This window comes from Brassica rapa, chromosome A03 (assembly GCF_000309985.2).
Source record: "Brassica rapa cultivar Chiifu-401-42 chromosome A03, CAAS_Brap_v3.01, whole genome shotgun sequence".
NCBI lineage: Eukaryota > Viridiplantae > Streptophyta > Magnoliopsida > Brassicales > Brassicaceae > Brassica > Brassica rapa.
Window position 1 is genome coordinate 16,530,282 of NC_024797.2, and position 13,575 is coordinate 16,543,856.

At 37.2% G+C, this 13,575-nt stretch overlaps 5 protein-coding genes across 7 annotated transcripts; 3 read left to right on the forward strand and 2 right to left on the reverse strand.

The window, feature by feature from the left end:
* Nucleotides 1-545: 545 nt before the first annotated feature.
* LOC103859238 (transmembrane emp24 domain-containing protein p24beta2) lies at nucleotides 546-1,902 on the forward strand. The gene is made up of 5 exons (XM_009136742.3): nucleotides 546-711; nucleotides 844-1,041; nucleotides 1,116-1,302; nucleotides 1,383-1,490; nucleotides 1,574-1,902. The coding sequence occupies exons 1-5, from the start codon at nucleotides 556-558 to the stop codon at nucleotides 1,705-1,707; spliced, it is 783 nt and encodes a 260-aa protein (XP_009134990.2). The 5' UTR covers nucleotides 546-555; the 3' UTR covers nucleotides 1,708-1,902.
* A 231-nt stretch (nucleotides 1,903-2,133) lies between these two features.
* On the forward strand, nucleotides 2,134-3,703 carry LOC103859239. 2 transcript variants are annotated; one of them, XM_009136744.2, is made up of 4 exons: nucleotides 2,134-2,393; nucleotides 2,522-2,586; nucleotides 3,123-3,315; nucleotides 3,410-3,703. In XM_009136744.2, the coding sequence occupies exons 2-4, from the start codon at nucleotides 2,533-2,535 to the stop codon at nucleotides 3,538-3,540; spliced, it is 378 nt and encodes a 125-aa protein (XP_009134992.2). In that variant the 5' UTR covers nucleotides 2,134-2,393; nucleotides 2,522-2,532; the 3' UTR covers nucleotides 3,541-3,703. The 2 variants fall into 2 exon arrangements, with proteins under 2 accessions (XP_009134992.2, XP_009134991.2); XM_009136743.2 differs by having other exon boundaries at nucleotides 2,134-2,389.
* Nucleotides 3,704-3,944: 241 nt separating this feature from the next.
* On the reverse strand, nucleotides 3,945-5,328 carry LOC103859240 (thymidine kinase a). The gene is made up of 4 exons (XM_009136745.3): nucleotides 4,916-5,328; nucleotides 4,698-4,842; nucleotides 4,494-4,615; nucleotides 3,945-4,399 (listed from the first exon to the last, which is right to left on the reverse strand). Exons 1-4 carry the CDS (start codon nucleotides 5,065-5,067, stop codon nucleotides 4,108-4,110), a joined length of 711 nt encoding a protein of 236 aa, XP_009134993.1. The 5' UTR covers nucleotides 5,068-5,328; the 3' UTR covers nucleotides 3,945-4,107.
* A 609-nt stretch (nucleotides 5,329-5,937) lies between these two features.
* LOC103859241 (heterogeneous nuclear ribonucleoprotein 1) lies at nucleotides 5,938-9,297 on the forward strand. Of its 2 annotated transcripts, none has more exons than XM_009136746.3 (4): nucleotides 5,938-6,190; nucleotides 6,531-6,758; nucleotides 6,867-8,046; nucleotides 8,646-9,297. In XM_009136746.3, the coding sequence occupies exons 2-4, from the start codon at nucleotides 6,537-6,539 to the stop codon at nucleotides 8,657-8,659; spliced, it is 1,416 nt and encodes a 471-aa protein (XP_009134994.1). In that variant the 5' UTR covers nucleotides 5,938-6,190; nucleotides 6,531-6,536; the 3' UTR covers nucleotides 8,660-9,297. The 2 variants fall into 2 exon arrangements, with proteins under 2 accessions (XP_009134994.1, XP_009134995.1); XM_009136747.3 differs by having other exon boundaries at nucleotides 6,006-6,293.
* A 302-nt stretch (nucleotides 9,298-9,599) lies between these two features.
* On the reverse strand, nucleotides 9,600-11,202 carry LOC103859243 (polygalacturonase). Its single transcript, XM_009136748.3, has 3 exons — nucleotides 11,022-11,202; nucleotides 10,617-10,922; nucleotides 9,600-10,519 (listed from the first exon to the last, which is right to left on the reverse strand). Exons 1-3 carry the CDS (start codon nucleotides 11,130-11,132, stop codon nucleotides 9,749-9,751), a joined length of 1,188 nt encoding a protein of 395 aa, XP_009134996.1. The 5' UTR covers nucleotides 11,133-11,202; the 3' UTR covers nucleotides 9,600-9,748.
* Nucleotides 11,203-13,575: the final 2,373 nt, after the last annotated feature.

Sequence of the window (13,575 nt, forward strand, 5' to 3'; positions counted from 1 at the left end):
ATATATATAGAAACACCAAAAGACTGGATTCATAAAAATGAGAGTGCTCTGGAAGCTGCAGTTTAATTGTACAGCAGTTGTTTAGGATAATAGTAATACTATGTTATAGTTATCAATGGCATCCTCTTCCTTGCCTCTCGTATCACTCTCGTTTACGCTTCCAAACAGGATAAAAATAAAACAAGAGATTCAAGTAAGAAATCAATCCAAAATAAAAGGTTTTCCTCTAATTCAACCAAGAACCCTTTCAGATTGATTGAGTGATATATGGTTAAACAAAGATTTAAAAATATATATCTAAAAACTATTTATTTGACATGTAATTGATTTATTGTATTCAGCTCTCCCGGGAAAAAAAATTCGAAGTCTTTCTCAAAAAAGAAATTTTTTTCAAAGTATATGATTTTTCATCGGTTAATGAAATTAAAACGATAGCTTGTGATGTGGCAATACTTAAATGGTTCAAAAGGTATATTGCCACCAATGATATTACGCCACGTAAGCCCGCTGACCAAGTAACTAAAAAGAAGAATAAAACGACGACGTTTAAAGTTAATGATGTTGTCCGGTCCGCCGAAACTGCCCCAGTCAAAACAGGCTCCATCGTGTCCGAATCTGAACGAACTCTCCCTTTCTCGCCCCACCGTCTTCTTTCTCCGATCAATCTCCCAACTTTTTCTTTTCTCGTCACTCATCGAGCATATTTGGAAGGTAAATCTCTCTTGCTCTCTATCATAAGAATCGAAACTAAATCAATTCAATTGTCCAAATCTCTAATCGACTTCGTAACGATTGAATTACGTTTTGTTCTTTGATAAAAATTCAAAATTTTATCTGTTTTAGATGAGCTTGAAGGCTACGATCGTACTATTAGGCCTTCTATGGAGCTTCCAGGCATCGTTAGGTATCAGATTCGTGATAGACAGAGAAGAATGCTTCTCCCACAAGGCTGAATACGAAGGCGACACCCTCCACGTCTCCTTCGTCGTCATCAAGTCCGATTCCCAATGGCATTTCAACGAAGACGGTGTAGATCTCGTGGTATGAGACCTTAACCCCCCTTTGTTTAATCGATACGACAATGCTTTTGAATCTCCAATTGTTTGGGAACACAGATACACGGCCCGACAGGGGAGCAAGTTCATGACTTTAGGGAGCAGATTAGCGCCAAGCACGACTTCGTTGTCCAGAAGAAAGGGGTTTACCGTTTTTGTTTCACGAACAAGTCTCCTTATCATGAAACCATTGACTTCGATGTGCAGCTTGGGCACTTTGCGTACTACGATCAGCACGCAAAGGACGGTGAGGTGTTATTCTTAATTGGTTTTGTGTTGGTGAGTTTATTAAGTAAGTATATTTTTTGTTTGTTTGTTGTTGTGTAGAGCATTTCACTCCGTTGATGGAGCAGATATCGAAGTTAGAGGAGGCTCTTTACAATATTCAGTTTGAACAGCATTGGTTAGAGGCTCAGACTGATCGTCAAGCCATTGGTAACATTCTTTTCTATAAATATCCATTTATTTTTGGCTAGAGAGAGAGTTTAATATGGTTTTTGGTCTTGTTTGTTGGGCAGTGAATGAGAATATGAGCAAGAGAGCAGTACACAAAGCTTTGTTCGAGTCGTTTGCGTTGATAGGGGCAAGTGTACTTCAAGTTTATCTTCTGCGTCGTTTGTTTGAACGCAAACTCGGCATGTCTCGTGTCTAAAAAGCATTTGAGTCTATTATGATTTTGGAGACTTTTGTTATTAGCCACCTAAGAACTTATTTTGCCTCATAAGTTAAAATGTACCAGAGAATGTTTTTTTACTTTGACTCTTTTTACAGACAGAATCTTAGTTCATCGGATAATTTTTTTGTTTTCCCAAATGTTCAAGAAAGTATCAAGTCATTTTCTTTTCTTTATTAACATAAAGAAGCTTTCTGACAAGCTAGGGGTTTAGGTTTGAATTGAGAAAGAGATGTATTTTGAGGAGTTGTTTGTTTCTTGAATGATGGAGAAGACGTAGCAGATGGCTATAGCCGTGAATAGTGATGCTAGGCTTTGGTGCAAACTAGTTTGAAGAAGAGAAGCTTTGTGAGTGAGTGGTCCATGACTAAACCCAAAGTAAAATGATCACGTGTGTATCTCGTGCTTTGCGTTTTGGTAAAGAAAAGAAAAAGAAGTCGTCTTGGTATGGAGAGAGACGGTGGCGCGTCATGGTGGAAGAGGCGCGTGGGGTGAGAGGGAGAGAGAAAAGCACACACACTTTTTCACTTATGAATCCATTTGTCCCTGACTTCTCTCTCTTCATTCTCTCTCTTCGAACCCTAAAAACCACACATTTTTGGCACTGAGATTCATTGGAACCAGAGCTGAAATATAGGATCTTACAACAGCTGTCTCTTCGGTAGGTATTGTGTTCTTTCTGTCTTTTCTTTCATTTCTAATCAGATGAGAGGAAATAGCGACTTCGTGTTCCATGTTCGATATGATGTTTTTTGCTTTTGATGATCGAGCTGTATTGGGGAATTTTGCGCAGAGGAGACGAGGATGAGCAGAGGGAATCCACCAGAGCCACTTGATTTCTTCATCTGGACTGTTGAGGTAAACCAATCAATCAATTCCCTGAACCCTCTCTCTTATTTGTGTTTGTTTCTCCCCTTGAGCCAACTACCTTTTAATTCGCGCCATGTTTGTTTGGGATTTGATAAGTTCGTTAGACTTTGTTCATTGTGTTGTAGAATCAATCTTATTTAATCCGAGCCCCTAATTTTGATCTGAATTACAGCCAACTTAACCCTTTACTATGGCTAGTTTGGTTTGACTATTCAGGTATGTATGACCCTATAGTTTGCCTCTTAAGGCTTGTTGTTGGATCCAATCTTAAATTACTGGGAACATGTTTATTTTTGTTACTTTTGTTTTTTTTTTTTGTTCTTTTGGTCCACCTTTCTGGTGGAGCGGTTATCGAAAGACCAAATCTTTTTACCTTACCATTGATTGCAATTACATTATGCAAGCTCCAAATTGCTTTACCTCTTCTCACTTATCCAGCATCGCAAATCCCACACGCCCAACTAGTGTATTTAGTTCAGATGGTTTCTTGTAGATGAAGCACATTTGTTATTTTCCTTTTACAGGATGTTGGATCTTGGCTTGAGGAGATAAACCTTGGCAGCTACCGCCAGATTTTCAAAGAAAGTAGTGTCAACGGCGAATATCTAGAAAGCATGTCTGTGTTCACAACCGAACAGATCCTTCACTTCATAAGGAGGCATCACATGAAATGGGGTGACTTCATCACCCTCTGTAAAGAACTCCGAAGGATTAAAGGTTTTCTCTTTCTCTATCCTCTCAGCTCAAAGTTGCAATTAGAGAAATTTTTTTGACTAAAAGGAAAATAAATGTGTGTTTTTTTCTCTGACAGTGGCTTGCTTGAAAGGTGAGCAGAGAGTTCGACGGCCATGGTGGGCACCTTCTTGCCTCTCAGTAGTTTTTGTTAAGGCGGCTAAGCGCAACCAACAATCTCGAGTTGTATCTCTGAAACATGAATCTTGACATTACACTTTGCATGTTTATTATGTGCGTTCTTGTCTCTCTTCTTTTCATTTTATTTTTTGGTTTATATTGATTGCAAGGGAGAAAGAAAATTATGGTTTGGTACGTTGGTGTATACATGAAATGCTAATTTATTAGATTTATTATTAATATGGCTTCTCTATCGACTTGTGTGGTGGTGGCATGTTCATATTGTCTATTGCTCAATCGATGTTATATGTTATGGCAGCTGGACATATCACATTTTTGGTCGGGTTTCTTATAGTCTCACATTCTAAGAGTGTATCTAGATTCGGCAAAGAGATGTTTCACTTATGCATGTATGCTCGGTTGCTTTGGGTTCTCAGAAAAGTTAATGGAAGTATAAATTTGACGAGAGAAGCTGCTAACAAAAGCCAGTAGAATGCTTGAAACAAACATGGATCAGAAGCCATAGAGATATCATCAAATCAAACGTATACATACATATTATACAAGAAACATCACAAGTGTTTTCAAAGACAACATAGACAAGTAAAAACAAAACACACAGTAGAACAGAGTTTCACTATCATATATGTTACTGGTTCAATAGCCAGTTATAGATGGGTCAGCATCAACTGTCTCCACACAGGGCTTAGCTCTTTCCTTGTCAGAATCCAACACTTTCTTTGAAGCTTTGATAACAATTCGATTGTTAACGTAGTGCTTGCGACAAACCGGCATATAGACGTCAGCACCACCAAGCAGCTCAGTTTTGGTGTCACAAGTCTTTCTCAGAGTGAAGAAAGCTTTCTGCCCACAAACCTCACACCTCGCAGTTAGCTTCGTCACAGAATCAGCTATTGGTACGATATCAAGAACAGCACCAAATCTCCTCCTGCATTTATGCCACGAAAGAAACATATTCAACTTACAGTTCAACCAAAAAAAAAATGTTATTAAAGATTCGAAGTAAAAGTGTCAAGTTACACCTTAAGTAATCACCATCAAGGCCTGCAACAATCACAGTTTTGCCATCATCATCAGCTGCTTTGCAGCAAAACTCATAAAGATCTCCAAAGAACTGCGCCTCGTCAATACCAATCACATCAAGCTGCCAAATCAATCATTAAAAAGACAAAATTTCAATACAGAGCCTTCACAATAAGACAAAAACTACCCCAAAAAGACTCTACCTTGTCATAAGCATCTTGTCCGAAAATGTCGTGAAACGACATAAGATCTGGAATAGCCCAACAAGGGAATCCAATTCCATCATGCGTCACGACTGAATCTTTAGCATATCTCGTGTCCTTGCTCGATTTTACCATCGCAACGCTTCTACATAACCAAAAGGAAAGAAATTTAGATCACTTAATCGTGAAAATTCGAAGCTTTTCAATGATCTTGTTACCTTCCGAGGCTGATCTCTGACTTGATTCGGCGGAGGAGAGAGGTTGATTTCCCAGAAAACATCGGACCCATGATAACATGAATCGCACCGGAACCTCGAAGTTTCTGATCGGCGGTAACATCTCTAGAGGTGTCATTGTTGAGGGTGGCCATGGTGGTAGGGACTTTATAAGAGAAGATTGTGAGTGTAGGGATGAAAAAGGAGGAAGCTTTGCTTGTGGGGTTTGGGTAACGATGAAGGATACACTGTCGATGGTAAATATATAACAGAGATGCAGAGGTTGAAGAAGGAAGGAGACGACTTGTGGGTTTTGAATTTTTTACATTTTTTTGGAGGGAAAGCTATTTTTAAGAGGGAGTTTTTTCATTAAATGGGCCTAAGCCCAAAACTGCTAGGCTTTCCGTGGCCCATAAGTAGAACATGTTCATAGGCCTTATTCAAGTGTTTCATTATCTTATTGCTTCTCCGGATTTTAAAAACTTCAATTTTCAAGCTGCACCTTCGTATCCAAAGCTACAACGCTATATAATATGGTTGAGTTGCATTTTTCGATCACTTAATCAAATGTCGAATCTTTGTAATATTCCTAAAAACGAACTGAAAGACAAAACATTTATATTATATTTTTGCGTCTACTACCTACTTATTAGGTTAGCTCCACTTTGACCGTGGTAATAAAAAAATAAAACAAATATCAAAAAAAGAGAGTAAAAGTCAAATATACACACTTATAAATTTAAATGCAAACAATCAACCTATTTTTTACATTACAAATTATGTGAATATTGAATAAACTTCATTAATCATCATTTGTTTATTAGTAGTTTTAGTGGCACTATTTTACAATGTAAGAATTTTTTTAAATCTGTAAAATATAAACTTAATACTTCAAAATGATGATTATTACTATTATTTTGGTAACAATAGTAAAAAAAAGGTGCGTGTAATAAAAATTGAAAAACGAAAAAACGAAACTCCGCATTTCCTTACATAGCGTGTACTGTAATAAAAAACTTCCTTTTTGATGTAATACATAAATGGCATATATATATACACAGACATATCTTCTTCTTCTTCTTCTTGCATCCGAAAAGCCTCTTCTCTCTCTCTCTACAACACTCGTCCTTTCTCTCTCTAGAGCGCGTCAGTATGTTTTTATTGACGCCATTGAAATTGAGATAAATCGGGTTGAATCGGATTGAACCAAAACCACATATCACAGAACTTGGATTCCAACTTTTTCTTTCTTCCTTCCTCCTCTCAATCTTTCCAAGGGTCAGTTTAAAGTTATGGCCTTTATTCAAATCGTGCTCTTCCTCAGATCTTAGTGTTTCCGTTGTTGACGAGATTTTAGAGTTTTTTTAATTGAATCTGATTGGTGGGTTTTCGATTTGATTCTTTGATCTGAGATTCCCATTCATGTTGTTTCCTTTTTTTGATCCTGATGAAAAAGATCTCTTCTTGCTAGATTGAATCCCAAGTTGCTCTTTTGATACGCAAAAGCCTGTCTTGTTTCTGTCAGTTTGGTTGATCAGATTTGATCGAATCTGACAGAACCTGTCTTTGATCTGCCGAAAGTTTTGTCTTTTTTATAATTTAGTTTTATTTATTGCAGAGCAAAATGCAATCAGACAGTGGAAAGCTCTTCATCGGCGGGATATCGTGGGACACCAACGAGGAACGTCTCAAGGAGTATTTCAGCAGCTTTGGTGAAGTCATCGAAGCTGTGATCTTGAAAGATCGCACCACTGGTCGTGCACGTGGCTTCGGCTTTGTAGTCTTTGCTGATCCAGATGTTGCAGAGACTGTTATAACGGAAAAACATAATATTGATGGGAGATTGGTAATCTCTCTTTGCTGCTTACACTTGTTAGCCCAGGACCGGTCCTGTGTACAATGTAACTTGTTTACAAGTCATGAAAGAGATTGTTCTTCTTTCATCATTTTGCAGGTTGAAGCCAAGAAGGCTGTTCCTAGAGACGACCAAAACACAGCAACTAGAAGCAACAGCAGTAGCCTCCAAGGATCACCAGGAGGTCGGACAAGGAAGATCTTTGTTGGAGGGTTACCTTCTTCTATCACAGAGAGCGACTTCAAAACCTATTTTGAGCAGTTTGGGACGACTACAGACGTGGTTGTTATGTACGACCACAACACGCAAAGGCCTAGAGGTTTCGGATTCATAACTTATGACTCCGAGGAGGCCGTTGAGAAAGTGCTGCTCAAGACGTTCCATGAACTCAACGGTAAAATGGTTGAGGTCAAGCGAGCTGTTCCAAAGGAGTTGTCTCCGAGTCCAGCTCGCAGCAGCCCGCTCGGTGCTGGCTACAGCTATGGAGTTAGTAGAGTCAACAACCTCCTTAATGGATATGCTCAAGGGTTTAGCCCCGGAGGCTATGGGCTTAGGATGGATGGTAGGTTTAGTCCCATTGGTGCTGGGAGAAGCGGGTTTGCGAGTTTCGGTGGGTCTGGATATGGGCAGGGGTTGCCCACAGGGTTCACTGGAGGTTCTAGTTTTAATGGGAACGGAGACTATGGGAGAGGGATGAGCCCTTACTATATTGGTAACACCAACCGGTTTGGTTATGAAGGAGGCAGTGGAGGAGGAGGGAACTCGTCTTTCTTCAGTTCGAATCTCTGGGGAAACAATGGGGGTCGTAGCTATAACAACAACGCTGCAAACTCGAGTTCTAATACATACATGGGAGGAGGATCAACAAGTGGGAACAACACACTTAACGGTCCATTTGGTAACTGGGGTGCTCCTGGAGGAGGGAACAGTGGTGTTGGTAACGAGAATTTGAACTTTGGTTATGGAGGAAACGGTGAATCTGGTTTTGGGTTGGGAGGAGCAAGGAACATAGGGCCTCCTAGCAAGGCAGCACCATCGTCTTCATTCTCTTCTGCCTCGGCGGGTTATGATGGAGCAGGACTTGCAGAGTTTTATGGGAATGGTGCAGTTTATAGTGATCCCACGTGGAGATCATCAGCTCCTGAGACAGAAGGGCCTGCATCTTTTAGCTATGGGATTGGAGGAGGAGGAGGAGGTCCTTCTTCGGATGTTTCAGCTAGAAGTTCATCTCCAGGTTATGTTGGTAGTTACAGTGTGAACAAGAGACAACCAAACAGAGGTAATCTAAGTTCATATTAATCTTCGCTTTTAATAACTGATTCTATTCCTAGAAATGCCATGAGCTAGCTGATAAGTAAGTCCTAGATAGAACCATGGTTTAGGGTCTTGAACTAATAGTGAATTGGCGTTTTCTCAGAAACAGAAACTTGTTTGCATACATAATGTGGTAGAAGCAGTAGCCAGTCTTCTGCATGTTTATTGTTATCTAGTTTATCAAGGGTCATCATCTACATGAAGAAAAATTCTTTCTGTATGTTTCATGGAGCTAGGAAACTAGCTTAATCTTATACATTGCTCACACCAGAGTCTCTAGTAAGTCTAAGAAACTTGTGATGAAGAAACCAAATTGCATGAATGAATGGTTTCTCAAATTATTTCTAGACCCTGTTCAGAAAAATATTAATGATATATTTAACTAGTTTATAGTTTCATTTATATATGTTTTGTCGTTTTTTTTTTGGAATTATAAACTCTAAAAATTTAAAGTTTTAGACCATAAGTTATATATTTATTTAAATAATAATAATTAATTTGGACGGCCCTGCTTATAGCTCTTGTCTGAATAATTTCTCTACTTCTCTTGTCTTTGTGTTGCAGGAATTGCTACTTAGAACACTCGTTTTTGTTTTACCACGGTATTGTAGGCGAGCCATCAGAGTGAACGATCTGTGTATCTTTTGGCGAATCTTTTAGATTATCTTCTCCTTTCATACAAAGCCTATAAGGACAAAACTTGATCATAATCATCAGCTAGAGCTTAGCCAGAAAGATCCCTCATGGTTTGGTTTTCTAAATTCATTGCTAGGCTTCTTTTCTATTTTTCTTTTTTTTTTTTTTCAATGAGGGACAGAAGAAACTGTATCAGTCTCCGGCCAGGCGGGTAATACATAAGAAGAGTTCAAAACAAGTTCCTTCCTTAGTTTCTTTATTGTCAATGTAATGGTTCTTCTTCTTCTTCTTCTTCTTCTTCTTCTTGGGGTTATGTCTTAAGGTTTGTGTTTTGAGGCAGCTTGTACTAGAGGTTATAAGTTTCTTGGCATTTTAAGGTCTTTTTGGTTTTGTTAGTGTGAGATATTGGGAAGAGGATTTAGCCATGTAGGGCTTTTGAGAATAAGTGTTTTTATCACTATGAGATTATTCTGTTCTCATGCTTGTTTGTATGTCTTGTGCGAACGCAAGCAAACTCGTTCCTGTTCATGTATTTCTACTTTATAGAAAACTATTTTTATGTTCTATTGATATTTTTATAGTCTTCTGTTCATTATGCTAGTTTGTTTTATAAATATTCCAATGAATGACTAACATTCATTGCTTGAATACGAATAATCTAATCTTTATTTCTTAGCAATTTTTCACAATTATTATGAATCCTAGTGCTTATTTGATTTATGATATTCTAATTATATGTATCCTCCACACAACTTCCTAACTTTCACTATATTGATTCCCAAGATTATATTTAATCTTTAGATTGCATGAATAATGCTTTGAAATGTAGTATGTTAACCTCAATGTAAATAAAAACAGAGACTAGAATGTTTACTTGAAAAATGGTTTTGTCAAAAAGGCATAATGAATGCATTTATATTGAATTAGAAAGAATGAGAGCATACATCATAGACCATATAAATTAAATTGGGTGTAGGAAACAAAACAAATAATGAATGGGTGTTTTAGTTTAATATTTTTTGAGCTTCTACTTATTGGGGTAAGTTGGTCACTGGACCACTGCAAGCTTTAGGGCTCTGAGTTCCCATGAGTTTGGGGCTCACGTTTGAGCACTGGAAAGTCGCTGGACCATCTGCTCCGCTGTACCTAATGTCAATGTCTCCAATCTCAACGTTTTGGCATGGGTATCCCCTGCTGCACAATAGCTTCACTGCATCCTTGTTCCCTGATGTTCCTCTGATCTGCTTGAAGCTGATGTTGGCAAGCTTAATCGTTGATGGTTTCTGCTTGTTACATTGGTTCCAAGGGCAGTACTCTTGGTCGATGAGGATTGGGTTCATAACGTTCTTGAGAATGATATTCTCGAAATGAATATCGGAGGCGGTGGTGGAGCAAGCTGCAGAAGGCCATGTCTTGATCCTCAGTCCGTTGTCAGTCTGTTGGAGAGTGCAGTTTATGACTCTAATGCCGCTGACATCCTGTTCGTTTCCGTACCTTCCAAGGCTTCCGACACTGATTCCATGTCCTGGACCGCACGTGACTTTCTCCACGTGAAGGTTCTTCATCCCATCTCCAACGGATATACAGTCGTCTCCGGTGGAGATGAATGTGTTAAGGATCTTGACTCCGTCACTTCTTCCCAAATGGATACCGTCAGTGTTGGGACTGTCTTTTGGGGCAATGATGTTGATGTGATCCATGGTCATGTTCTTGGCACCGAGCACGTTGATGTGGAAGTTCTTGGCATCTATTGAAGATATGTCTCTGATCTCAGCGTTCTCCACGAAATCAAACCTTATACTCTATAAAAAAAAGACAAAATAACATCACTAATCTATTATTTTTCACAAAAAGCCAATTAAATTAAGATATATTGAGGACATATATAAGCACACATACGATGGGAAGTTTCTTGCAGTTGAAAGTCTGGTGACAGTTGTTAACTCTCCAAGCTGCGTTTCCTTCACCATCGAAAGCTCCACCTCCGTTCAACTTAAAGCCATTAATGTTGCCAAAGACAATCCATGTGTCCTTTCCCTGGATCGCGTTACCATCAGCTTTGACAGTGCCTTGAATGGTGATCTCGACTGGAGCTTTGCATGGACCCCTCATCTGGATCTCACCAAGCTTGAACTCTCCTTTTGGGATCACCACTCTGCTCGGTGTTGGAGATTGGCATGCTGTTGTAAATGCTTTCAGAAGTGCCTGCATATGTCATGCGCAATAGAACCTTAACAACGTAGCCGATAATATGGTTTTGTGGATTGCTTGTATAGCAAGAAAAAGGAGAGCAATGTAACTAACCTGAGTAATGTCAGAACCTGGAGAGGAGCCAATGGTGATGTATACAGCATTGGCTGAAAATCCCAATAAACAGAAAATAAAAACGGTAAAAGCTCCAAAATATGCACCCATTCTTTAATAAAAAATTTATTTACTATTAATATTACTATTTTTTTTAAATTTATTTGTTTTGTTTCTTGAGTTTGATTAGACTCATGAGTTACGTTTATATAGTGGGTTAGGGAAAGAAATGTTCAAGTCTAACTTTTCTCACAACCTCTCGTTACTTTTAGGTTGTTTGACCCATGTGTGTTAGGAAGTGATCATATTTCTAATTGTGTATCTTGAAGGATAAAAACTGGAAACTAACTAACGTCGTATTTTCAAGAATATTTTTACTGAAAAAATGTCACAAAAACTTTTAGGGAAAGAAATGTTCAAGTCTAACTTTTCTCACAACCTCTCGTTACTTTTAGGTTGTTTGACCCATGTGTGTTAGGAAGTGATCATATTTCTAATTGTGTATCTTGAAGGATAAAAACTGGAAACTAACTAACGTCGTATTTTCAAGAATATTTTTACTGAAAAAATGTCACAAAAACTTTTAACAACTGTACTCAATCATATTGATAACTTTTAAAATAACTGATTTTAGAACGCTATATTCAGTTTATTTTTGATAATTAAGTTCTTAAAGTACGTACACAATAAAACCACTTAACTTTTCTTTCTTAGCAAAAACAAAAAAAATAAACATTTCATATTTTCAGGAGACTTGTGTGTGATGTCATGTTTTTTTTTTTTGAAAAAAGTGTGTGATGTCATGTTTCAACTTTCAACGTGGTTGCTAGATTTTGAGTGATGCTCCCAAATTAAGGTTGCTCTTTGTACTTTGAGTTTGAGTCCTATGTCACCAAAACGTCTTTCTACTGCAATTTTGTCCTTTATAGTTTTTACCTTCATAATGCACACGTGCTCGAGCTTTGAAACGATTTTTCCGGAGGCATTCTATCTTTTTATTCGTTGTGTCAGGAATGGTCCAACAACACACAGATCTCAGAACATGCAAAACTTGAATTGCATTTGTAACCAAAAATACTTGAATTGCACGTGGGTTATGAAATTCTTTTAAATCTTTTACCAACATACAATATACTACGAGCCTGTGTTTTAGAAAACATGATACGTTGAACATTAGCTAATTTTTTAGTTTTAAAATCATGATTAATGAGAGTTCTCAAAATAAATTAGACTATACATATTAGTGAATAAAATATTGTTTTGAAAATTCAAAATTCATGAACATCCTTTCTCAAAATATTCATGATTTTGAAAACCCCGTAGTAAATTATGAAATATTTTAAAATTATGATAAAATATGAATATTTATATATACATATACATATACTTCAATTGTGTTAAATCCACATTAATTGGGATTTTGCTCTTACTACGAACCTTTCTAAAGACAAACTTGTAATATTTTGGATTTTGAAACGAAAATATTGTGGTTATCCTTGAAAAAGCAATGTCAATACGTAGCTGATAATTTTAAGGGTCAATTTGCTGAATAACCAACTTTGGCATCAAAATTAAGTGAGTAGCATTGATTTTGACGTAATGTAATATCTATCATTTATGCCAATTGTTATCCGGTTCTGCCCCTTCTTCCATTAATCATCCGGTAATATTGTATTGCTAGATATGACTTGGTCAAAATAACGTAGGGTAAAGATTAAATTAAATACTACTTTATTTGATAGAAACACATGCAGCCACGTACCAATTTAATCCACCCAAAATTTTCTTATTGCTGGTCAATAATGAATCACTATTATTTACAAACACATCACGTAAAAGAACTCATGTCACAAATTTACTTATAACATATTTATTTACTATATGAAGTAGAATGAGCGGATAGAAACATAATTTTTTAAAAAAAATAAAAAGTGTATAAACCCTAAACCCAAAAAAAACATAAATTTCCAAATACTAAATCCTAAACTCTAATCACTAAACCCTAACTCAAATATAAACCCTAAACCCAAATATAAACACAAAACCCAAATAGAATGGAACAAAATAAATAACATAGTACATATTGGTGAAACTATAAAATGTCTATGATTGCATGAAAGAAGTTAGTGTTGACCCAACCATACCCCTCACCTTCTAAATACTAAACCCTAAATTCCAGTCACTAAACCCTATCCAAATATACCCTAAACGCTAAACCTAAATAAATAGATTAAGCTAAACCCTGATCAAGGAAGTATAAACCCAAATAGAATGTATATAATATGGTTTACTATACCCAAACATTTACTTAGTAAATCTAAACCCTAGGCAAGAACCTATAAACCAAAATTCAAATATAAACACAAAACCCAAATAGAATGGAACAAAATAAATAACATAGTACATATTAGTGAAACTATAAAATGTCTATGATTGCATGAAAGAAGTTAACGCTGACCCCAACCATACCCCCCTCACCTTCTAAATACTAAACCCTAAATTCTAGTCACTAATCACCCTAATCACTAAGTATTATAGAAATACTAAAACCACA